This window comes from Macrobrachium rosenbergii, chromosome 2, assembly GCF_040412425.1.
Source record: "Macrobrachium rosenbergii isolate ZJJX-2024 chromosome 2, ASM4041242v1, whole genome shotgun sequence".
Lineage (NCBI taxonomy): Eukaryota > Metazoa > Arthropoda > Malacostraca > Decapoda > Palaemonidae > Macrobrachium > Macrobrachium rosenbergii.
The window spans coordinates 35,392,250-35,419,195 of NC_089742.1; the positions used below are offsets into that span (position 1 = coordinate 35,392,250).

Below are 26,946 nucleotides of genomic sequence, written 5' to 3' on the forward strand. Positions count from 1 at the left end.
TCCCTGGCTGCATTGGGCAATCGCAGGCAAACAAAAGAGAGGCATTGGCTAGAACAACAATGTTGTGTAATAAGCAATTTCGCTTTGTTTATTCATCGTGAGGTATAAGACGCTTCTGAGTAGATTGCTTAATTAACAGGTGGTATTTCTTCTTCCAGGCACAACCAATGACAACATCCGTGACGAAGCTATTGCTAGATTCCATGCTCTATTCTTATAATATTACCTTTATTGCCGTCCCAGATTCCTTTTCCTGTTTCCTTAGGAAAGCAATTATTTCACACAGACACTTGTAAAGCAACTCCTTCATTTCCGCCGAAATGAAATGGTCCTAGGTAAGAAGGGTACATTGGAAAAGAATAAGTTTACTTCGCGAAGAATCTAGACAAATAATAAAATTATGAAATGAGTGTCTTTGTTTTTTTAAGCGTCAGCCTTACCCTGCTATTATAATTCCTGAAAGAACACAGCACCTCACTGGAACAGAATACAAAAATGAGGGCAAAGGCCAAGCGCTGAGACCTATGAGGTCATTCAGCTCTGAAACGGAAATCGTCAGTGAAATGGTTTGACAGGTGTAACAGAAGGAAAGTCTCGCAGGTTCACCATGAAACAACTGTTAGGGGAGAGTGGAAAGTGAGATGGAAGAAAAGAGAATATGGACGGAGGTGCATACAGTTACGAGGAATGAATGGGGTTGCACCCAGGGGCCGAGGGGGCGCTGCAAAGAACCGTAAGTAGGAGACATCACCTTATTTACCCGTCGAGTATCACAGCAGAGGCGATAGCCACTCATATAATTTCCAGGTAAGTTTAACAGTACTGTATGGTTTAAAATTCTTGAATTCTCCTACATCAATTCGTTCATTCCATAAAAGGAACCTTTTGCCTCTATAAAACAGATATATTTTACACTTAAGATTCAGTTTAATTGATTTATCGGCAAAATGAAATTGTAGATGTTGTCAAGGCAGTTTATATAATAAATCAGCTATATATATCTATATTATATACACACACATACACACTATATATATATGCTAATTGACCAACCCGGTGCTTCCCAGGAAAACTCTGAATGACAGTCGATCATGTACCTTAGAAAGAAAGTCACACATGATGTAGTTTTGATTAACATGTTTATTTAAAGCAGTGAATTCTAGACAGAATTATTAATCATGGAAAAAAAAGCATTTTCAATGATAGTACTCATACTTTACACGACAAAAGAATTCAAGGGAGATGCAGGAAACTTTTTCACACCAGTACAAACTGTTATCCCATGGCTGGGTCTTTGCCGGGACCCACAGTAAATAAAGTACCCCAGAGGACGTGGGTACTGGTTTGAAACCTACGCAAAAACCTTCCTTAGATCAAACGAGGGCTGCGTGCAAAATTTTGTCTAGATCAGTCAAGTGGTTCAGATTTCTATAGAGCACAAGTTTACATACAAGTATAGCTACGTTCACACACACACACACACACACACACATATATATATATATATATATATATATATATATATATATATATATATATATATATGTGTGTGTGTGTGTATATATATATATATATAAATTCTCTTCGACATAAAAATAACATAGAATATATCAATATATTTTGTATATTGAGAAGTCAAAACAAGATCAATTTTGGCCGAAGATTACTTCCGGAAATCATTTTGAAAAAAATTATTACAAATCTATTTACCTTTCATCTAAATAAATTATAAATCCAACATTATTTTTAAGAAGCCTAGCTACATTTAAATACTTTGTGCTGACTCTGATAACAGCAAGGAAGAATAGTATTGTGCCTAAAGTCAAACACAGGATTCTAAGAAAATAACTTTATTAATATATGATGTTTGTAACTGAAAAGGACTTATGCCAGAACGGGCTCTTGCTCATAAAGTAGCTCGTAAACTTTGTGCCAGGGCTCTGACCCCTTTTATTACATGTGGACGGAATCGTAGTTGCAGTTGACCATATTAATCCGTGACTAAGAGGGCGCACTGTGACTGGTTGCCAAACATGGCAGCTAAACTTAAGTTAGGCAGGGAAGTTTAGAAACTTTAAGGAAAAGCAATGTTTCATAAGAGATGAATTATCTATTCACTTTTGAAATTTGAAAAGAATGGATTATAAAAACTATAACATAATTAAAAACATATTTGAGAGAGAGAGAGAGAGAGAGAGAGAGAGAGAGAGAGAGAGAGAGAGGGGGTCCGGCGTGGGGGAATTGAGTGAGAGGAAGGGACGGTGTTGAGGGAGAGGGGAGGGGGCAATCAAATCATCTCCACAGAAGATTGAAAGATATAGGGAGGCGATTCAACACTGTCCACGATGGGTTTTTCCATTGAACATTTGCATGCTGCATCCTGGACGTAATTTAACGTAAGGTTGGCGATCCTCTTTCCCCCTTCAGTCACTGGCATATGTGTCGTACGTATTTCTTCACTACCAGTGCCACAGTAGAATCCATCGCCTCTACACGGGTGCAAGAAGTCGCGACAGCGAAACACCTCCAGCGGCTCTCCAACCCAGGTCCCAGGTATTGTGAACTTCCCATGTTGATGAACCAAATAGTTTCTCACGCTCTTCCACGCTACGTACGTTTTCCGTGGTTCGCACACGAGCTGGGCGTCTTCCTGTACAGCTGCTATATCTGTTGGGAAAGGAAACCGGATAAAAGGCATTTATAGCTTTAAAGCAAATTAGCAGCTGAAAGTCAGTCAAGCATTCAAGCACTACGATACAAGTGAGAAGACTAATTCTTGTCACCTGAAACTTTTCTACACTAGCGCAGCAACTCAAGCGAAGATGTTATACCTGTAAAACATGCATCAGCACATACACAGAATTCTCTGCTCAAATATCTTTTCAGAGCATGGTAATTACCAATGCTGGAAGTATCTGTTAATTCAGGGTTATGTTGTTGTTTCACATCCGGGGCAACTGCCAACTCTAGGCAACTGAACAACTATCAATAATAATAGCATGCACGTTAATGTACCTTAGGAGTTGATGAATTCAAGAATGGCTCATTTTTCTCAACGTACATTTCAGAAATACTCAGCAATTCACTTGGCATTTTAGAATGAAGAATTGACAAAGCAGCCTTATGCCTGAAAGTCTTTGTCATTAGACCTACTGGATAAAACACAAAAGCTGCATAAGCACTTAGCATAACTGGTGGCTTCCTAACGACAGTAAGTAGCGTTACGTTACCATATTAGAAGAGAATGAAATGCAAAGGAGGCTGATACTGTGTTATATTCTAAAAGATAGCGCGAAAAACCATTTCTGTTGACTATGAAAAAGGTAAAAAATGTTTTAGGCATAACTCTGGGCGCCAGACTAAAACACGCACTTACCGATAGCGTTGCCATAACTAGCTTGTACATAGCACAGGAAGGCGGCAGCACATAGCAGAACTTTCAGCATCTTACTTAGTTGTTTGCTCCGCAACAATCTAAACGGTAGACCGTATTGCTCGGGACCTTGGGAAGAAAGTGAAAATTAAAAAAATATATCTTTAGAATCATCAAAATATTCGTCGAAAAATGTGCACCTGCTGTTTTAATATATTCATCAAAAGCACACACACGGATGAAACCAACCTCATTCCCACTTCCCAGTAAGTGCTTTATAGAACGAAGTTACAGCACACCAAGAAGCCTAACATAACGTTTATACTTTTCAAGTTTCCGTTTACAAAGTGGCTACAAATAATGTCCCATGATGCATGCCACGAATGTTGATGTAACGGTCAGCACAAGCGCTTTAATAGCAAATCAACTCATGCGCCCTGTTAGGTCTTCATACCAAATCAAGATGATGACGAAGCCCAAGTCGCTAGCCGAGCCTAGCTCTGCAAGTGCAAATCATCCTTACAATGTTTGACGCGTCATAAGGCTTGTGATACGGACATTAGGTGTCTCCGGTTTTGAACGCCAGAAGACGTGTCTGTGTATTTGAATTTCCGCGGCTTGCCAATGTCTTGAATGCGAGGTGATTATATTGTTATGGAAGTATCTGTTAACCTAGGCCGCCACTGGCATAATACTGAGACCACCGAAAGAGGAGGCCTGTTCGATGTATTGTGACATAGGCAAGGGTGGTCCGAGCAAGGCCTGTTGGATATGACGTCATGACGTAATGACGTTGACCCTAGTGGTCCAAGCTTGCAATTCTTTCTCTCTCCAGCTTCCTTCCCGTACATCACTTGCGTACAAGGTTTTCTCGTGGTTCCGTTGTTTTGTTTTTTAACTAGACCGTAAAACTTACATGGCATAATGAAGTAGCGTGCCATGGATATATCTTGTGTTTTATTGGACGATTTTACTATGATAAGTAGGTAAACTCAACAGTTAGTTCTCTGCAAACTAGCGCTGAATAATCCCTCGGATTCCAGTACTTGGCTTCAAGGCAAAATTTCATACTCCATTCCATTCCACATTAGGATAACTTTCGACTGCAATATAAAGTCTACATTCATCACACTGGAACCAGCGCTACGCCACGTCCGGAGCGCAAACAAACATACAGTTAGGTTTCTGCGATAAGGTAACAAAAGTTGGGCCTGTGCAAGTATAGCCTACACCCAGGTATAGCCTAAGAAAGCTGTTGCCTGAAAAAAGGATTTAGGTAGGTGTTGTGAGCAATATAAAGAAAGACTGGTTTAGCCTAGATTGAATCTTGGTAGGAATTCCTATAAAGTAGACTTAACATTCTATAATATCGTAACATGTGAAACAACTCCAGTGCATTTCAACTCCCAGTTGCTTCTGTCAAACAGCTCGTTCAGGACTTAACAAGAGCTTTGGAAATGCACAAACATAAATTTATAGGTTTATCACAAGTGGATGCTAGTACAGTGATCAGGAAATGAGCAAGTTACCATTGTAGTCAAAGGACAAACCTTATTGGACTTTTGATTGGTTAAGGTGAATAAAATTAAACTGGCCTAGATTCTAAGGGTTACAGGTACAAAACAGAGGATGTCAATAACTAACCTAACCTCATGGAATTACTATGTTTTAATGCTCATATAACCACTCATGGCATAACTAAATATATATATCATCTTTATACTCTTTACAAGTATTAGGTATCTTCCCTCTTCCACAGTTGAGTACAGATTAATGAAAATAGCATACTGTACAAACACAATACCCTACCTGCAGTTAAGGCTAACTGCACGTACATGCGTTTGTTCATGTTTCTGAAGTACGTCACTTAAGAGATTTAAGATTCCTACAGGTTCATGATACAATATCATTGAGCAGATATTGAACAACGCAGAGCAGACAATGCTGAGTGTATTTCGTCCTGCAATAGCATTGTGTTATAAAATTAGTGATTTCATTTTTGGCAATAATTTTTAGATGATCCAGTCAAACACTTGCACTCTGCTGAAATTCATATTTGAACAACTACGGTTAATATTTGAATAAATTTGATTATTCATCATCAGACCTGGTAATAATGTCTTCTTTTGTTATGTAATTACCCTCAAAGTTATAAACAATAAGAAATTCAAATTTTCCTGATCTACATTAGAATAAATGTTTGCCCAATCATTACAAAATTACCCAATTTTCTGACAAAGAAAAATAATGATACTGATGTGGATGAAACTCACTTGAAACCATATTTTTGATTATAAAGGCGGAAATTCAGTATGCTTGTTGAGATGTACCAGGAATAATTGAAGCCAGCCGAAAGATACAAATAAAACATTAAAAGTTGTCACGGTTCTCCTTTGATGAAATCATATGTTAGAAAATGAAATTCATTATACCATTCAGCTCTGAAAACACTTCATGAGATAGTGATGGTTTACTCTTGTTTACATTATAAACTACCATGAAAAGCATTCTCCTCATCCACCTTTGAAACAAAATGTTCATTTAGTTTTACAAAATATTCAGTATATCTCATTTCAAACTTTACTAACTCTTGGAAAAAATCACCGTTTCCCTTTTTATTCCAGAAGTTACAGAATGTCAATTTTTTACACATTTGATGGACAACAATGAATGTAAATCCCCATATAAAGGTCAAAGGTTGAATAATAAATATGCTGCTCAATAAGTAATGAAGGTCATAGCAGAGAAAAAATTGCAAAATTAATAATTGGCGTTCTCTAACGTTTTATTAGGTAATTTATTGTTTCCAAGAAAATAACTATATCGTAACCAACAAAAACTTGAATAAAATGAGAATTTAGAAACTTAACTAACAAATAACAGCTGTATGTAAAGATAATTATTAAGTTATTTCATTCACACACTTAGTAAAATAAACCATCTTTTTGGTGATGTATGTAGTATGATTGCAATGCCGTCTTGTAATTTGAGTTAACACTATTCATGTATAAACAATTTTTAATACAATGATAAACATGTTTGTACTTGGTATATACTGTATTGTAACTGTAAGTAAATTGTTTTGGCTCACTATTTTATATTAATCTTATAACCTGTGTTTCGAGTTATTATTATTTGGTGTACACAAATTAGTGTAGACGAGAAAAATAAGTAAATTAACCTATTACCATAACTGGCAAGCAACAATGGTCTATTTTAGCGACGCTTTGTTTAGATTTCTTTCGTCTGGCAGCGTAGTCAGTGCTCGCGACTCTGACCAAGACTGGCTTGTTCGATGTATTGTGACGTAGGCAAGGGCGGTCCGAGTCGCTGGCACTGACTACGCTGCCAAACGAAAGAAATGTAAACAAAGCGTCGCTAAAATAGATCATTCGTTGCTTGCCAGTTATAGTAATAGGTTAAATTACTTATTTTTCTCGTCTACACTAATTTGCGTACACCAAATAATACCAACTCGAAACAGATTATGAGATTAATATAAAATACTGAACCAAAACAGTTTACTTACAGTTACAATACAGTATATACCGAAGTACAAACATGTTTATCATTGTATTAAAAAATGTTTATACATAAATAGTGTTAATGTCAAATTACAAGACGACAATGCACTAGTTTACATACATCACCAAAAAGATGGTTTATTCTACTATGTGTGAATGAAATAACTTAATTATTATCTTTTACATACAGCTGTTATTTGGTAGTTAAAGTTTCTAACTTTCTCTTATTATTCTAGTTTTTTATTGGCTACAACACAGTTATTTTCTTGGGAACAATAATGACCTTTATTACTTATTGGAGCAGCATATTTATTATTTAACCTTTGACCTTTATATGGGGATTTTACATTCGTTATAGTCCATCAAATGTAAAAAGTATTGGCATTCTGTGACTTCTGAATAAAAAAGGGAAACGGTGATTTTTTTCAAGAGTTGGTAAAGCTTGAATGAGATACTCACTGAAAATTTGTAAAACTAAATGAACATTTTATATGAATGTTTCAAGAGTAAACCGTCTTCTATCTCATGAAGTTTTTTCAAAGAGCTGAATGGTGCATAATGAATTCCATTTTCTAAAATATGATTTCCATCAAAGGAGAACCGAGGCAACTTCGTTGTTTTATTTGCATCTTTCTGGCCAAGCCAATTATTCCTGGTACATCTCAACAAATGTACTGAATTTCCGCCTTTATAACCAAAATATGGTTTCAGGTGAGTTTCATCCACCATCAGTATCACTGTTTTGTCACTGGGTAGTAATGATTTACATTTAATACGGCGGAACCACGAGGAAACCGTGTAGGTAAGTGATGTACGGGAAGAAAGCTCGCGAGAGCTTTGAAAAATCGACAGCTTGGAACCACCAGGGTAGACGTAGCCACCAGGCCTTGTTTCTGGGTGGTATTAATAATGCCGTCCCCCAGAAACCTACCCACCCGGGCACCCATTCCCTTCAGTGACTGCGTTGTCACGGCCAAGGTTCCGAGGTAGGTAGCACTCGTTCTTCAAGGCTATATGGTACACCTAAAGGTTGTTACAAGACGTTATATATATGGACCTTAGTACCACCCAACACCGCATCAACGAGTCGTATGTGTCAGAAAGTGAATATTGTAAAATAAGTGATAAACAGTAATAAGTATTAGTTTCATAACTGTTAGCCGAAAAAATAATAATTAGTGAAATAAGACAGTGTATTTGTGTATGCATTTAAAGCATATATATATATATATATATATATATATATATATATATATATATATATAATATATATAAATATGTATATATATAATATATATATAATACATATATATATATATATATATATATATATATATATATATATATATATATATATATATATATATATATTTATATATATAAATATATATATATATATATATATATATATATATATAATATATATATATATATATATATATATATATATATACATACACTAGTACCGTCTTATTAACATTTCACTAACTGTGTTTTTTAACGAACACTATCAGCGTGTGTGCGCGCGCAGAATATGCTCGTTATGAAATTATAACAATAGAGGAAAAAAAAAAAAGGTTACTAAAACATCTACACGTGCAACACACAACCTACTGTGATATGGCTCAAAATTTAAATACCTTTCAGAGCTGCTCTGTGTTGAAATAAAAAAAATAGGGGAAACGGTATTCTTCATCACCACCAACAGCAATACCGTGAAGTGGTAGGTAGGACTTAACAGACTGTTGCCCTTAACATTTAGGAGGAGTGTGTTGGTGTACTGTAAAAATATTCGTGGTGAAAACGGGAAAAGCTCTTTTTCTCTAAAGAAACTACGAAAGTTCTGCAACAGACGGTGGTGAGTTACCTGCAGGGGAATATGCTCCGGTCAAAATTAGCGCCAGTCCTTAAGAATGAGTGTCTACTGCTGCGCCACCAGGAAACGTTGCATAGTCCCACCACCGAAGTCTACCGGGAACTGCGAACTGGTCTGGTGATCCGAATGAATGAGGTCTAGGGTGTTGACGGCGCAGGAAATGCCATTCACTTCCGGGAGATAAACATTTTACCGTAACATCAATCACTTAACAGGAGAGTTTACTTTCATGGAAGGTAGAAGGGAGTGATGGGAACCGGTTGCTGCCAATAATTGCCATAAGCTTTCCTGTCTGTTGATTGTGATTTTATATGGAGCTCACACTTTGCCTTTGAAAAAAAAAAATTGAAATGATAGCAAAATCACATATAAAACTGGTTGCCAGTAGTAGATTAGCATAACCCTTTTTTTAGGCTATGAATGCTCATAACATCTACATGCATACAGGCTCGGACAAACAGACACTTAGACAGGCACTAACACAACGTCATTGGACAAATATGGCTTCCCGCTAAAACCTGCAGTGACCCATATGCTGTGGTTTCAAGGAATTCAAAATCTTCATTACAAAGTGTTACGATATATCCGTAGTGTGGCCATCCACAGTGAAGAAATAATGTATTTCTGAGACACTGGCTTTGTTCATAGACTCATTTTATGTAGATTTTTGTTGTTTTCTGTATTTGCCTTCGCTTGTTCTAGGAACCTATTATGGAACACTCACACGCTGACTCTTTCATGGATTTGATCGCTACGTGGCATCATAACGAATAAGCTGAACATAAATTAATTGCTGCCTCTCCTACTCTTCAGAAAATCTTGAAAGTCATTATCCCATACATTCGGAAGGTCGATATCAAACAACGAAAGACACCTGTAACCGAAAACTAGGTTACAAGGTGAAACTGCAGCTCACGTCAATGTTTTGTCTTTCCTAGGAATTGTTGTTCAATGGATGTGGTCCACCTACAACGCCCTCATTGTTGGTTCAAACAACAGCCCCGCCCGCCCCCAAAAAAAGTATGAGTAACCCTTCACAATACTTTATTTTTAATCATTTTTGCTCTTTATTAGAATACCACACCTCTAGTTTCTTTAATCTGATATCGTATGAAGAATACCGATGTGTAAAAGTGTATCAACTTATTAAATTGAACTGAATTTTAATATTTAAGTAAAATATCACTTCTGTTTTATCTTACATGAGGGGAAATTGAATCACAGTGATGTGTTAGTAATTATCGCATATTTCATATAGTAGGGCTTTGTGTTGCCTTTCATGATTTATGAAGAGGGAAAGAAATAATTATTACTTAATCTAGTTTTTAAGTTATGTATTGGTATATTTATAAATAATAACAATGATGATAAGGGTGTTGAGAAATTATATATATATATATATATATATATATATATATACATATACATATATATATATATATATATATATATATATATATATATATATATATATATATAAATTACAAGTGAATGTTTGAATGATTGTGCACTATAGAAATCTCAACCGCTTGACAGACCCAGACAAAATTTCGCCCCATGAAGATTATAACTCAAAATCAAATCCCTACTCCCGTGACAGACATCAAACACAGACAAATTGAATGAAATTTTCGTTTTTTACCGATTTCGTCAGGTTTTCCTTCAGGTGCTGTATGGGGTAATGGTCTTTTTCGCCTGAGCACTCCAGGTTTTCTTCCAGGCGCTGTCAGACGTATGAGTAACCTGCAACAATAAATCCCCTATAACATCATTTTTTTTATCATAATTTATGATAATTATTAATATAATACGGTTGTACAGTGCCACAGTAAAAGTCGACAGCTGTAGGCTACAGATCTACAGCTTTCCAGTATACGTTTCAGCTGTACAATTCTACAGTCTTACAATTCAGCAGTGAAGTTCTATGGTCTTACAATTCGGCAGTACATTTCTATGCTCTTACAATTCAGCAACACAGTCCTACAGTCTTCCAATTCAGCAGAACTGTTCTGCAGTTTTTATAGTTCAGACAATCAGACTGAATGTCGGCGATCCCACTTCTTTAACTGTGTTATGACTCACAACGCATTGTTCCCCAATAGAATGACAGCTAGCACACAAAAAGAGCTTAAGTTATGTCCTTGGCGCCTCGGGGGCGGCGGGGGAGAGAGCATGAGTCAGCCAATAATAAAATTGATTTAATAATTCCCTCCAAAAATAGAGCGATACTGACTCTGCCTTCACCGTACGTGGGACATAGCAAAACGTTTAAGTAAGTGGTTACAATCTTAACTCCTAAGTGCATTCATTTATCTATTCGTTTATTTATTTTTTCCTAGCGCATCTTCGTCTGTAACATTACCAAAGAAGCTCCAAAGTCGTAACGAAAGCAGAGTTAGTAGACGAAGGAGAGAGAAAATAAAATTTGATCAGTGGAAGAATCATCTTCAGCATGATCTTGACATGAATCAGCCTAATCTAGTTCAAGGGGGAAATGCGCCGAAAATAGTTCCATGCCTCGCAACAAAAACATCGTAAATTCTAAACTAAAATGTACATGATTATCATGATTACCTGTTCATGGAGTGAATTTAATGATGCAAACAGCACGACACGCAGTGAATCGACATTTCGGTATAATTATGAAATAAAATGCTCTCTGCGTCGTGGGACTAATAAAATTCACCGACCCGCTCACTAGTTTAGTAACCGAAAAGACCTTCGTAGCCTAGAGTTGTGAATGCCAGACCTCCGCACTGACAATCATCTGATAACGTTATAGTGAATGCCAGACCTCCGCACTGACCATCATCTGATAACGCTGCTATGGCCGAGGACCCATCCGTGACCAATTTCAGGAATTACATTCGAATAAAGACTGTTCAGCCTAATCCGGATTACGGTAAGTTAAAACGAAAAACAAACCACTTTCGTCCTTCGCGTTCAATTACTGTATGTGTGGAATACTTTCTGAAATTGAGCAGGTTCGTACGCTCTTTTTTCAATTCAGAATTTTTGAATGAGGAAATCGTAGTATCCGGAGGATTCTGTTGTGAAATTGGGAAATCATTATGAAATACTGGCAAGAATGCGATTGAACTTTGCCTTCGATCGCTACTCACTCGCCTGAGGAATGTGTGGAGGCGTACACTGACGTACTAATGCATCAAGTTACTACCAGTTCGGCCAAGGTCTCTGGACATCGAGCTAGGCAACTGAGCCATCTCTAGACAATCGATCGCTAGGTTTCAACTGATTTATAGATTTCATAGATTTATGTTGCATAAGTAAATCCGAGAGTGCTTATAGTTATTTCATGTCCATTTCAACTCACCCATTTCAACCCGCTTCAAGCAATTCCTTCTGTTGAACGATAAGGAACACAGTAACAGATAACTCAATGACTCTGCTGATTATTCAGATAAGAAAGATAACACGTGACAGATCTCACTGCTTTGTCCGGGATATAACAAGGATATGCGTAATTCTGGGACGGATATACTTCCTTGTATTTCAAGCTAAAAATTGTCCGGCAGAACATGCGCGAAACGTGCGCAAGAGCGCAGGAGAAGCGAAATAGTGAAATGTATACTCATTTACACAGTTGCAAACATTTACGATAAATGTCACGTTTTTGTCGACTAAAAGCACGTGACACAATAGCTGTATATTCTATTGCATACCTTTTTTTTTTTTACCTTGAAAAATTTAGCAACATTTTTATTTTAGTATCTGGAAAAGATTTCGTATGAGACGCTTTTTTATGAATACTACTTGGCATTAAGCCAAATAACCACCTACAGTAAGTTGCTGGTTGCTTTTTCTTTTACACTGTATCCTAATTTCTTGCCTATTTACCTTTTCAGTCAGTTGTCTCCCATATTGTACTCTTATCCGTTATATACTATATATATATATATATATATATATATATATATATATATATATATATATATATATATATATATATATATATACTGTATATGTGTGTGTGTATATATATATATATATATATATATATATATATATATATATATATATATATATATGTGTATATATGTGTATATATATATATATATATATATATATATATATATATATATATATATATATATATATATATATATATATAAAACAGAAGTAGGCGACGGCCAGTGGGACACATCGGCACGAAGATGGACCATGGAAACGTACAAATTTCAGCATAATTCTTTATTTCCAACGTTTCATAATAACTCTATTACATCATCAGAAAATCTGTTAAATAATGAATAAAATTACTTTAAAAATTGCTCTAAAAATCAATCAAATTCATGAAATACAGCACAGTTAGAATACAAAATAAAAAAAAAATAAAAAAAAAGACATAAAAGCAAAATCAAAGACCCCATTGGTTGTTTGGCTTATGATACAGAAATCATTTCTGTCAATATACGTTTTACAATTTTTTTTATGGTTTCTTATGCTTGAATGTTCGGGATGAGAGAGCCTACAGCCAGTACGAAAACTTAATCCCCGATGAGAGTCGATTCTGACCCTCAGTAACCTCCTCGTGGATCCGACATATGTCCCAGAGTTACGCTTAGGACAAGTATACTTATATACCACGTTAGAGGTCAAAAGCGGATTTAATCGATCTTTGTATCTGAAAAAGGAACCAATCGTTAGTGTGTTTTTTGGGATTAATTTTAGAGTAATGGCACCACAATGTTCATGAACAATTTGTGCGAACCTTTGTCGAAAAGAATCATCATGTAAAAAAGGAAACTTGGCAGAAAAAGCTAATTTTGGCTATAGGCTCTCTAACCCCAAACATTCAAGCATAAGAAAGCATTCAAAAAATTGTAAAACATATATTGATAGAAATGATTTCTATATCATAGGCCAAACAACCAATGCATGCGAACTGCCTATCCTGGAATCATTATCTATTAAACAACTGGTTCTCCAATTAAATACCCAGACCTCCTCCACTCAGCTCTACCTGAGTTAACTTTTTATTTATGCATTCTGCCTTCTTGGTATAAGGTTGGTTAGGGGTCTTTGATTTTGCTTTTATGTCTTTTTTGCTTTTTTTTTTTTTTTTTTGTATTCTAACTGTGCTGTATTTTATGAATTTGATTGATTTTTAGAGCAATTTTTAAAGTAATTTTATTCATTATTTAACAGATTTTCTGATGATGTAATAGAGTTATTACAAACGTTGGAAATAAAGAATTATGCTGAAATGAGTACGTTTCCATGGTCCATCTTCGCGCTGATATATATATATATATATATATATATATATATATATATATATATATATGTAAACTAAAGGCTTGGTCATATTAGTCCAAAAGAATTTTCTACATGGCGTAAAATTCACCCTAAATTCTTGCGTAGGATTCACAGACCAGTTTCCGGTCCAACCTTTGAGGGTTGATCTTCGGAAATTATCAGTGGCTCCCATAAGATTAAAATAAAAAACAACTAAATTTATAAGTTGATTTGATAATATTCAATTCTTCATTCTTCATGATTTGTTTTAAACTTACAAAAAAAAAAAAAAAAGTCTTGAAAATTGCATACAATATCCTTCACCCATGTATGCTCTAATCTCTGATCCCTTTTTGTTATAACAAACATCAATGGTACGTAGATTTCATTGACTATAAATGATGTTCAGAAATGTCAATGCCCGACCGTGCAGATTTGGTAAACCTGTCATTTTCTCAAACTATCTTCCAGCGTTATCCTGCAATCAAAACGAGAATTTTATCCTAAGGCCAAGCACTGGTACTTATGAGGTCATTCAGCGCTGAAATGGAAATTGACAGGAAAAGGTTTGAAAGGTGTAACAGGAGGAAAACCTCGCCGTTGCACTAGGAATCAATTGTTGGGAGAGGATGGAGAGTAAGTTGGAAAAAACAGAATATGAAAGGAGGTACAGTAAAAGGAACGAAAGGGGTTGCAGCTAGGGGCCGAAGGCACGCTGCAAAGAGCCTTAAGTAATGCCTACAGTGCACCACATGAGGTGCACTGAAGACACTACCTCCCTACGGGGATAAGGCTAATCTTTTAAGGCTAATTATTTGATATATGATGCCTACTCAGACGTATCTCCTTTGTTAAACAGATGCGTGTGCCAAGTTCTTACAGAGCCAGGCAAAAGAGCTTGGGGCCCAGTTCCAGAAGATAGAATGCGTTCCAGGAAGCCAATCGTCCTAATGACACTTCCAGGCCAAGACCCGTCACTGAAATCCGTCCTTCTGAATTCTCACACTGACGTAGTTCCTGTTTTTCCAGTGAGTATTTACGTAAAAGAGATGAAGGCTGTTTCCAAGTTAAAATGCCCCAGCCTTAACATCTTTGTTTTTGTCCCACAAATGCACGAGTCATTCACACTTCATTTGGGATGCAGCGAAAATACAATAAAAGATACATTTGCCATTACGAGGGGTTTTCATTCTACGTTTCAAAGATTTACGTTTGCTTACAACAAACGCTTACAGCTATTTCATATCTTGTTTTGTAAAAGTCACCTTTTCACATTTCAAATAAGGACAAACTCTTATTTAATTGCTACCTTTCAACCAAATGCACAACAAAGCAGCTACGAGTAATATATAGAAGCAAATGCCACAACATATCAATTGCAATGTGTGTGTACAAATGAGTGTATAAATGTAAGGAGAGACTGGATATGGCATCTGTGATTCAAAGATTAATATTTTCATATTTTGAAGGAAATACTTTGAATTTTCCAAAAGTTTAAATGCTTTTCATGTATTTTTCATTCATTTTATTTTTTTCTAAAGGGCCCTCTTATTTAAAGTGTCTTATATGCCCCTTTGGAACTGAACTTCTCCCCTGAAGCCTAATACAGCTGAATCACTGTTTTTATTAATAATTGGTCTTATGATATACATTGTGAGATAGACATTGTTAGTTTATACTCAACTGAGCTGGAATTAATGGATATCAGTGTATGTCAAGTCTTCGGAAATTAAACATACCGAGAATTCAGTTCGAGAACCAACCGCTTATTCTTTTGTTCCTTAGCCCTTTTCAGCTCTCCTTTCAACGGGTGAATTGCTTGCTTTCTACTTTCTTCACAGGAACACTGGAAATATGAACCCTTCAGTGCACACAAGGATGAGAAAGGTGATATCTACGGCCGTGGCACGCAGGACATGAAATGCGTCGGTATTCAGTACCTTGAGGCCCTGAAGAGGCTTCGGAAAGATGGCGCCACGTTTCTTCGGACCATCCATTTAACTTTTGTTCCAGGTTAGCATTTGATTTGCTCTATGTGACAAGCTAGAAGCTAGTCATGGAAGTTCTGATCCTAATTAAAAAAAAAATAAAGTCAAGTATAATGAAAAACATGACCTTCAAACTTGTAACAAACAATTAGGGTGAGTCAGCACGATCTGACTGTAGGCTGAGCCAGTGTTGCCAGATCTACAGATTAATCTGAAATTAAAGATTTTTTTTAGAGTTTTTCAGATTCTCAGAATTTTCCTCGAAAACAGGTGAAATCTACAGATTTTTACCATTCTCGTCTCAAATTCCTAGAACTGACCTGCGAAATTATAAAATATTTTTTAAATAATTTAAAATTAAGTATCCTAAAGTATTTTTCTCTTGTGTGAAACTAATCGCAGACCGAAACATAAATGTCTTAGGAGGGCGGTTGACATTTTTAAATTTTCAGAAGGAGTAGCAAGCGATTTCACTGTTTATGATTGTGTGCTGTTTATGGTTTTGGCCACAACAAACATTGCAGTGCATTATCACTTTATAATATTAATGTCGTTCACTTTTCAATGACTTAAACAAACAAATGCAATCAGTCACTTCAGACAAACAATTTACACATTTCTGTTGCTGCAACTCGTTAAAAACAGTTTTGGAATGCCATCTCAGAAAGGTTTACGTGGACTGGACACCGCTACAGAACAGACAGATCAGGGAACGTAAGAACTTCAAACCTTTGGAGGAAATGCATCTTGGCATCAAAGTGAGGATCGAGCTGAGAAATGAAGCTCTATATGTTACACAAGAATGAAAACATTTTAGCTAGACAGTTTGGCATTATTATATGAAAGCTGCCTCTCAGACTTACCAAAGATTTCCTTTTGACTCGGATATAGTTGGATAAATTACCTTCCTTAATTCATCTGGCATCTTGTTTTGGCTATGATATTCAGATTAGCGGAACAGAGCTGACGTTGCTTAGTAATTTCCCTGGAAGATTTGATGGTAACCCTGATGCAATGCCATAGCTATTTTGGAGTACTGTAGCATCAATTAGGCAAATGGACAATACATTAATCCTTCCAAGTTGATCAAACTTTGTTACGTTTACCCTGCCAAAAATATGCAGTTGAAAGAATTCTTCTTACAATAGACTGGATGGAAAATAAATAAAGAAATAGGTTAGATACTGAAATACTTACAGGTTTGCTCCATATAAAACAAATGATAAGATTACATCATGTTTTGAGTTTACTATAAGAAATGATTTACTATAAAGCGCAAGGAAGTGGGAATTATAATTTTGCTGTCTTGTGGAAAACACTGATATGAGTTGGACATGTGTATGTGAGCAAATTAACTTCTTTCTCTAATTTTGTAGTCCTTAGGAATTACCGGTAACCTGTTTTGGTTTGAACATGTTTAGTAGAGTAAAACAAGTTGTATAATCCCTTGACTTTTGTTATTTGTAGCGACATGGGGAAATACCCTCTAGTATTTTTATTGTGTTCAGATTATAGAAGTAGTATTGAATGAGTGTTCTTTAATTTGTCTGAATTTCTTCCTAATCATGTGCAAATACGCTAAGAAAAAAGTCCTTATGAATAAACAGAGGATGCTGCAAATTCATTCTAAAATTTTAATTCTTATCTACAGATTTTTTAACGAAAGTTCAAATTTTTTGAAAAATGATCTGGCAACACTGGTCCCACGGACAGAGTTGTCATAATCCCCTAGCTGAGAGTGGCTGGCAGATAGGGTGGTGGTAGTGTATGAACATGACTTTACAGATCTGGTAACACTGCAAAAATGGCTCCCCTGTGGCATCGGCAGCAGGCTGTCTGTCGAACACAATTGGACCGTGTCACAGTCTAGACCGTGGACTGAGCAGACCCGGTGTAGACGCACCCTAGAAGTGTACTGTAAATGGTAGTGGGTCATTATGAAGGCTGAAAATCAAAAGAATAATTGTAACATCTTTTGCAGATGAAGAACTGGGTGGTACGGAAGGCATGGGCATGTTTATCAACACTCTGGAATTCAAGAAAATGAACGTTGGCTTTGGTCTAGACAGAAGGTTACGCAAATCCCACAGAGAAGTTCTCTGTGTTTCATGGACAGCGGAGCCTCGAGGTGTGTATTTTTGTGCCCCCTCTGAATTTATGGTAGATTTAATCTCCGCTTGAACTTTTGAGGTTCTAATTGCACAACATCCCTAAACTTCTTGTAACCACTGCCTCTTAAAGCAGACTCTTAAGGAACTGTAGCAAATTTCTAGGAACTGATTTTTGGGAGGTTGTTAGGCCCATACACTTCCCTAGTATTTCATTAAATCCTTTAAAGAAATATCTAATTTCTCCCATGGAACAGTCTCCCTGAGGATGTCGTGCAACTGGAACTAAAAATTTTCAAGCGAAGATGCGTTGCATAACTACCCTGTTATTCTCTTTGCATTTAAATACATTTTTATCTATTTATTAATTTATTTTTTTCTTTTTAATAAGTGAAATCTCTTCTGAGCACCATATTCTTTGGAAACTTGAATTTCAAATCAGTGGCCCCTGGGGCTTGTTCCATATGAAGAGAGTTTATCTTCTGAATAATAATAATGATGATCTTGACGAAAGTGACACTTTTACAGGCATTCTGATACGTTGCAAAGGTCAGCCAGGTCATGGATCACAATTTTTACCCAACAATGCTGGCGAGAAGCTGCACAAGGTCATCAACTCCTTCATGGAATTTAGAGAAGAAGAGAAAAAGAGACTTGAGAACAACAAGGGTCTGCGTCTCGGAGATGTCACAACTGTTAATCTCACGATGCTGAAGGTAAGGAAAAAACAACTGATACAAAGTGGTAAATGTAGATATTAGTCATTCATTGCGAGCAAAGTGACCGAAAAAAGTGCTATAATTGTGGATATTAAACATTTTATCATTCATTAAGGATTCAGCAACAATTAATTTGAAGGATTTGAAAGTTTTTGTTTTTGTTTTTAGATAGCTTGACAAATGTGCTGTATCATTTTAGTTGACTTTGTAATTTTTTGGAGATGAAAAACTTTTAAAACCTTTTCACTCTCAATTTCGCTTTCAGCGCTGAATGACCTCATAGGTCTCAGCATGTGGCCTTTGGCAGAAAGTTTACATTCCAATTCCAATACAGTCAAATGCAAGAAAACTGCTGCAGCTAGCAGCCGAAGAGATAGTGCAAAGGACCTTAAGTAAGAGGCATGCCTATGCCATAAGGCCCCCTTTGTAAAGTAAATGACTGTTTCGACCTTATGATTAAAGGGATTTACTTCAAATTTTTACCACTTATTCTACAACTAATAATGAAAATTCTCACGTGGGGAAATGTAGAAATTCGGCCTCTAAGTTAATTTTTACAGTTGAAAAAATCATGACGTCACATTTTAAAAATAATGTGCAGAATAAAAAGTTTCACTCAAAAATGAATTTGCCAACAACAAAATCAAGATATATAGTTATACTACACTCTGTAAAAATTTCATTGAATTTGCTTCAGTCTTCTTGGAGAAATAAACATTTATTTTTGAAAAAAAAATAGACTTTGAGAAAACGGCAAAAGAAAAACATTTTTGGACTTTCAAAAATCATGAGAAAATCTGGACATCTAGACCAAGTTATCCCTATATCATTATAACTCGTTGTCTCTGACATGTCCCATAGAGAGAATGGGATATTTTAGTAAGTGACAATTAATTTTGAATAAATTTTTTTTCACACTTAATTTACATGCTTTTTTACAATTATTTACATGATTTTTTACAGTTTGTCGTTCACATTGCCGTACAAGTGATGAACAGAATTGTCCATGAACCAATCTATACATTTTTTTGAGCAGTATATCTTCAAGATAAGAACTATTGACAACCTTTTTATTCCACTGGGACATTTCGGCTTTAACATGCTAGGTCATTTTCAACCTAAAATAGAGACAAAAACCAAAACATAAAACTTTATACTAGTAAAATACAAATCAAAGAAAGGTCACACTAAGGTCAAACTAATACAATTCAGTGAATTACTATAGCCAATAAAACAGAGAAAAACCAAACTTAAGATGAGATAAAAAAACCATCAAATGTTTTTTTCAAGATTTGTTGTTCACAGTGCCACGCAAGTGATGAACAAAATTGTCAATAAACCAATCTAAATTTTTGCTTTTAGCATTATCGCTTTGGGATATATTTATGTAGACATAAAGCAGTTGAAAACTGTTAATAACTAAAATTCGATAATTCCTAATAATTCGGCAGTGAGTGTCCCCCTAATGCCTGCAGTGAATTGGGTCAAGTGCACTAATGGCAGTTTTCCCCCCCCCTCCCCTGCCCCTCTCACTAGATAAGCTTTTGTAATAAAAAAAACCTTGTATCTCTGGCTTCAGGGTGGTGTCCAATACAACGTCATCCCAGCTGAACTGAGCGTGGGATTTGACGTGAGACTAGCTCCTTCGATTAGCTACGAGGAATTCGAGGCAATGGTGAAGCTTTGGTGTGAAAAAGCAGGTGACGATGTTTCTTACGAATTTATTCGTAAGGTAAGTTTTTCTTTAATTTTTTGTAAGGTTCTGCTTTACTTACTGCATCTGTTTTTACGCTAGTGTTTTTTTATGTAGATTAAAACTCCTCTTAACAACTGGGTCAGATTTTATATTTAAGGTTGTTTTTCGAACAGAACCTAATGCTCTGAAATTCTGGAGATTGCACAGAAAAATAATTACAGATTTTGTCATTTGTTTGCGAAAAATACGTAAATTACTATAACAATAACAAAAATACTGCTCTGGTTTGCAATCTAGAACTAACGGGAAGAATCGACGTATAAACAGAAGTCAGGAAATATTTATAGTTTTGTAAGATTTTACGGAAATTTAAATTGAGGATACGAATGACGTATATCCTCGATTGATGTCATAAAGGATAGAAATTACTGGAAACTTTAGAAAGTAGATTATTTATTACGCTGCACATAACGATAAACTCTTTCATTCTCATGTTCAGTGAAAACTTAGATAAAGTTAAAGGCCATTTTTATTTATTAGTGTGAATAAATACAAACAAACAATATATATATATATATATATATATATATATATATATATATATATATATATATATATATATATATATATATATATATATATATATATATATATATATATAAATATATATATATATATGTACAGTATATATATATAATGATATATATATATATATATATATATATATATATATATATATATATTGCATATATATATATACATATATATACAAATGTACAGTAAGAGGAATGAAAGGGGTTGCAGCTGAGGGCCGAACGGACGCTGAAAAGAACTTTTAAGTAATGCCTACAGGGCACCGCGTGAGGTGCACTGAAGTCACCACCCCCGTACGGGGAGGAGACACCTATACGCTAAACAGAAAAAGCTTTGTAGCTTCAGCGAAGGCCAGGTTTAGAGGCGCATCGGGGGACTGGGAGCTTTAACGGTTTAACATCCTGTTTAATAAATAAGGATTTAAAAATTTTCGGAGAAAAAATCACATTCCGGGATCTAAATCTTATTTCCATTGCTTTTTTAGCTTCAAGTTAAATTCATTATCGATATTTTAACACAGGGCTTTTAGTCTCACTTCGAGTTGAGTCTCATTCCATGAAGAAATGACGTATTTTCAAAAATATTTTCTTGATGACAACTGCTTCCCACCCAAACCGTTGTTTTAGGCACGACAACGAATTTTTAAACAAAATGATTATTCCAAAGTTAACTGTATGTACTGCCTTAAAATTCCCTTTATTTGCCAGTCTCCCACCAATACATAAAAAAATTATGTTGAATTATACATAACCGTCATATTCCGGCTATCAGTATAAAGCTAATAAAGAAAGACTAAGCCTTTTAATGACCTCCGGTGCAGTATACAAATCTACTTAACCCAGATGTGATTTGGGGGTCATATGTCGGTTACACACGGAAGATACTGAATGTGAGGATAGATTCACATCCAGAACAATGGTTAAACTATGGAGCCTTGAATTCTCTAACATACGAGATCACTTACAGAAGTGTAAACATAAAATAAATAAGATGTTTTTGAGATACTGGGCAGAATCTCGAACGACAAATTCCTGACAATTCTTGAATCCGCATTTATTAAGCAGATTGTTCCTTAGTACAACCCCAGTCCTGTGCCACGCCTCTATACCTGACGGGAATTTTCCTGGAAAGCCAAAGTTCCCTTGCTATCATGTAGTCACTCCCTTTCTCTACCTAGCATATGGGAGTGCCTTCTCTTCTTGTATTTCAATTTACATTTATTTTCGTTTTTACTTTTCACTGACTTTTTGTTTTTATTTTGCTGTTGTATTAATCATTTCAATGTTTAAAAATTAGTTTGTCTAAACGGATTTCTTCTTGAAATACTTCGTTTTCAGTTGCATCTTGGTAAAACCTCAAGAATGAATTTTTCCAACACTAAACCCTGACCTAAAGTCTATAATGAAATCCGAGTGGATCTGATCTTGTTTGTCCTCACCCAGGTGACAGTAGGGGAGACATGACACAGCCACCCACACCCATGCAAACCGGTTTGTCCGACCCGTTTGTAATAATTATCCAAAATTTGTCCTAGGTCTAACATGGTTATTGTATTACAGGCTGTTCCTCAAGCTGTAACTTGCATAGAAGATGGAAAGAATCCTTGGTGGGACGCGTTTTCTTCAGCCTGTAAGAAGGAGTAAGTATTCTTTGCTTGTCTTTCCCTGTTGGATCACTTTACAGTACACACTTCAAAGTTATTATAGCATTAGATATTTCCCGCTATCGGGCTCAGAAAGTCGTTCCTTGAAATAGCTTTTTCCCGGCCATAGATAGACTTTAAGTAACAAGAACCTCTACTGGAACAAGATCAGCTTAATCCAACGGCAACTTTGACGACCATGAGAGACTGGTACCAGGTTTCACATAAAGCCACCTAAAAGTGTCTGCTCAGTTACTCTCTTACCTGAGGTCCAAGTAAGGCAGTTTCACTAGGAAACCAAACTAGTAAGCATATCCCTAAGCATTACCTCCTGTAGTGAGAGAGGAATTGAAAGGGAGAGTGAGAGAGCCATCAAGTTGTGTCAGGCTGCGGACTTTTCTTGCTCAGGGAGCATAAGAGCTCTGCTGAATCTGATAGTCTTACCTTCCAGCAGAGCCTCTTGGTTGTCATAACGTGACAGTACATTTCTGTTGGAGTGAAGGAAATCTTGACTACATGTTCGTCGAGAGTCATAGTTACAGGAATGGATTTTGTAAAAAAATTTCAGATTTCCCTCAATACTTGCTAGTGGATTCCAGTAACGATAGACTTAACAGTAAGGAGTGTTGATATACAGCTATATAATTAATCTGTTGCATTCCTGTATACGAGAACCAATTTTCTTATTTCACTAATATTACTTGAACACTTCTGTCATTCCTTCTTATATGCTTTGCATGCACGAGACATATTGTGCAATATCTGGCTTGAGTTTTGATTTTGATTTTTCAGGAAGCTGGACATAGACACGGAGATATTTCCTGCGTCCACTGATTCAAAGTACATAAGAATGGTAAGATGAAATTGTCATGTATGTTATTTCGTATAATCACGTTGATTGGTTAAAATTTGCATCTCAGAAATTCAGTTTTGTTTTTTATGCTTTGTTTCGTGTTCTTAAATGGTATCAGTTGCAGTTTCAATTCAAAGTACACACGAAAAAAGAATGGAAGTTTCAACTAGCGTTTCTACAAAACAAAAAGGAGAGTTATCAGTATTGTAGAAATGAGTGATTAGTCTACAGTTTTATGCACTCCACTGATGAATTATGCAACCCGCATAAAGTCACGCCTTTCCCTAGATTAATATTTCAAGCCATTTAGCCCAAAATAATTAAAAATAAATTAGATTCAATTAATGTCACTGATTCCTCAAAGCTTGGCGTTTCTCTTTCATGTCAGCTTGGCATACCGGCCCTGGGATTCTCGCCGATCAACAACACGCCGATTCTCCTCCACGACAACAACGAATTCCTGAACGAGAAGATATTTTTGCGAGGAATTGAGATCTATGCGACCATTATCCCAGCCCTGGCTAATCTGAAACCTTAATCAAGTGCCTTCAGTCAGTGAACCGTATAATTCTTGCTATAACTCGAGTTTTAACCTTGGATGATCAGGAACTGAATAGCACGGGACTAGCGTAACTGCAGAACAGAAGTATGATTGGCTATCAAGGTCTTTTTTGGAATCCTGTAGTCTCTTTGACGAAATCATTCCGGTACGTTTCATGACCTTATTATCCTGCGATGTATTCTTATTGTAATTATAATGTTTGGATCATAAACTACTTTCTTAGGAGACTGTATTATGCATTAGCAGGCTTGGGTCTGCGTCCAACGTGTGTCTCAGCCACCTAGCCTAGTTTTATCCTAGGCCTAACTTATGTGCATTAGTTTTAGACGAGTCACTGCCGCCTTCATCCTTTAACTGTGGAATTGAGGATATACCCTTTCTACAGCTCGCTAAAAACAACTACTATGCACACACACACATTCTATCTGACTCACGTCCATCTTGCATGAACTCTCATTTCTGTTGTATAACTAATTTAAAATTATTTCTCCATTCTTTTATTAAGCCTACCATTTATGTGTCCTGTTATGAGGTCAATTTCATCTTTTCTCATATTTCTATAGTTATATCCCTGCTGACCTATTGACCCAATTCTAGAGATTTCCATATTCCTATACTAGCTCCTCCAGCTATGACATATATTTATCAATAGCCCATTGTTCTGGTCTTAATTTGAACTCTTCTTCTTCTTGTAAATCTTTCTTGTGTTTCGACATTTTCATTAACGAGATTATGATTAGTTATATCTTTCAGCTATGGCCACTCAATTAACTTTCTATCTATTTAGCACCGACATAACTTAATTCCTCACCATTTTCTCTCTTCTCAGTGGACTGGTGAATACTTTATTCTAGTTCTAGCCCTCCCACCTACTCCACCCTTTTCTCACTCAGCTACCTTTGCATCAAAATCCCCTAGTGCGGCCACCCTTTCTGTTGAAACCTAGCCAGATTGAGACCTTCCCAGTAACTTCCCGTTCAACCATATTCCTACGTTCTCCCTCTACCCTCATCATCACCCAAATAGCACTTATACTTTCACACGTCCCCATAATTTCCATGACTCACCAAAAACTTTCTCCTCCATTGCCCTACATCTGGCAGGCTCACTTGGTCTTGATAATTGCAATTCAAAATAAATGATGGTGATAGAATGATCTGATTCTAAGTTACAAATATCCAAAATAGTGTGTTCAGTATCCTGAATAACTAAAATATCGGAAGTATTTTAACATCCGGTTCGAAGGACCATAAAAAGGGAAAAGCTGTGGCGAAAAAAAAATTGATTGTATGGACAAAGTGGACTGTATGCTTAATGTTGTTACTTGGTCAAAAAACCGCTAAAAGTCTTACGTAACAACACCACGCTCCCTTTGCGGTTTCTAAATTACGGGGAGATATCTCTCAACCCAATTCATTACTAACGAGGATAACACACTAATATCATCACTGATTAGTACCACAATTAAGTACTATTACTTACTGAGCAGTCCCTATAGACATGAACTCAGATCATAAGTTGCTGCAAGATACGACGAGAGGTACGCGCCCCTCTCTCTCTCTCTCTCTCTCTCTCAAAATCTTGCGAGTACTCACGGGTTGATTTTCAGACCTTAGAGGACCGCTACATGTTACCTCGTTTCTATAAGTTACTTACGTAACCTTAAAGTATGAACACAATACAAGTTTATCAGATCAAATTATATTCACCATTCTTAAAATTGAAACACAGGAAAATGAAATAAAATGGGGGATATTGAAACGCATCTGTTGAATTTAAAGTTAAACTAATTTAATAACTAAAGGTTAAACATATCAAAGAGTAATTACATAAGGGACAAATAAAATGAATTACTCAAAAGGGGATTATAACTCAATGGCACTCAAATGAGCCAAGTTACAGCAAAGTTCAAAGGCTAAGGGCAATCACCCTTTCAAAGTCCACACACACATCACTACACGACACTAGATATCAGGTCTACTCAAAAGTTGAGCCAAGAAGCTGTACGTTCCGTCCTGCATTCGGGTTTTATTGGGGAAAAAGAGACAAGTTATACAATAACCACGAATACAAAACAGATTTACAAAGTTTACATGTACATAAAAAGCTTTAAGACAAATCCCAAGTTCGTTATCAAAAATAAATTCCAAATATAATATTGCGCAATTTCAACATATTGGTTAAATGTAGTGAATTAATTGGTGGTGTGTGACAATACAATTTTGGGCGACGTCACGCCCATACAGTGCACGCACACACGCATACACGCCCGCGGAGGGGCGCGAAGAGGGCGGGGGAACAATTACCCTTCCTTTCCCCTCTCCCGAACTCTTGACCTCGGTTAATGGCTTCTCTGGCGGGAGGTACAAACAAGATCTACTAACACCTTCAACTATCACTATACGTGGTGCAGTGCATTCACTAAGAGTTATTTCAAACATAAAAATGAATTATTATAACTAAAACAGTACTCCAGACTTCATGCTAGAATCATAATAAAAATCAGGCAAAATAATGTAAGAGTGTCATTCTCCAATTAGATGTGGTTCTTTCACCCTTATTACGATAAGCAATAGAGACGTAAATATTTCTACAAAATACATAAGCATGCGAATGAATATATTTGGATTTCACACGAATACAGATACAAATACAGTAACATAGTTCTTGTCTGTCGATGACCTGACAGTCGGCAATTCACAACGAAAACTCAAATCAATAATTTCTTATGAAACAGACGATCCTAATAGCT

The 26,946-nt window shown here is 36.1% G+C and overlaps 1 protein-coding gene and 1 pseudogene across 5 annotated transcripts; one reads left to right on the forward strand and one right to left on the reverse strand.

The window, feature by feature from the left end:
• Positions 1-1,122: 1,122 nt before the first annotated feature.
• On the reverse strand, positions 1,123-12,150 carry LOC136844999 (uncharacterized). Of its 5 annotated transcripts, none has more exons than XR_010855033.1 (5): positions 12,108-12,150; positions 10,416-10,516; positions 8,765-9,102; positions 3,377-3,502; positions 1,123-2,667 (listed from the first exon to the last, which is right to left on the reverse strand). XR_010855033.1 is itself a non-coding variant. In XM_067114586.1 (4 exons), exons 1-4 carry the CDS (start codon positions 11,353-11,355, stop codon positions 2,288-2,290), a joined length of 615 nt encoding a protein of 204 aa, XP_066970687.1. In that variant the 5' UTR covers positions 11,356-11,485; the 3' UTR covers positions 1,123-2,287. The 5 variants fall into 5 exon arrangements, 1 of the variants encoding a protein (XP_066970687.1); XR_010855032.1 differs by lacking the exon at positions 12,108-12,150 and adding an exon at positions 11,348-11,485; XR_010855035.1 differs by lacking the exon at positions 8,765-9,102 and having other exon boundaries at positions 12,108-12,128.
• LOC136844998 (aminoacylase-1-like) lies at positions 11,600-26,709 on the forward strand (annotated as a pseudogene).
• The last annotated feature ends 237 nt before the right edge of the window (positions 26,710-26,946 follow it).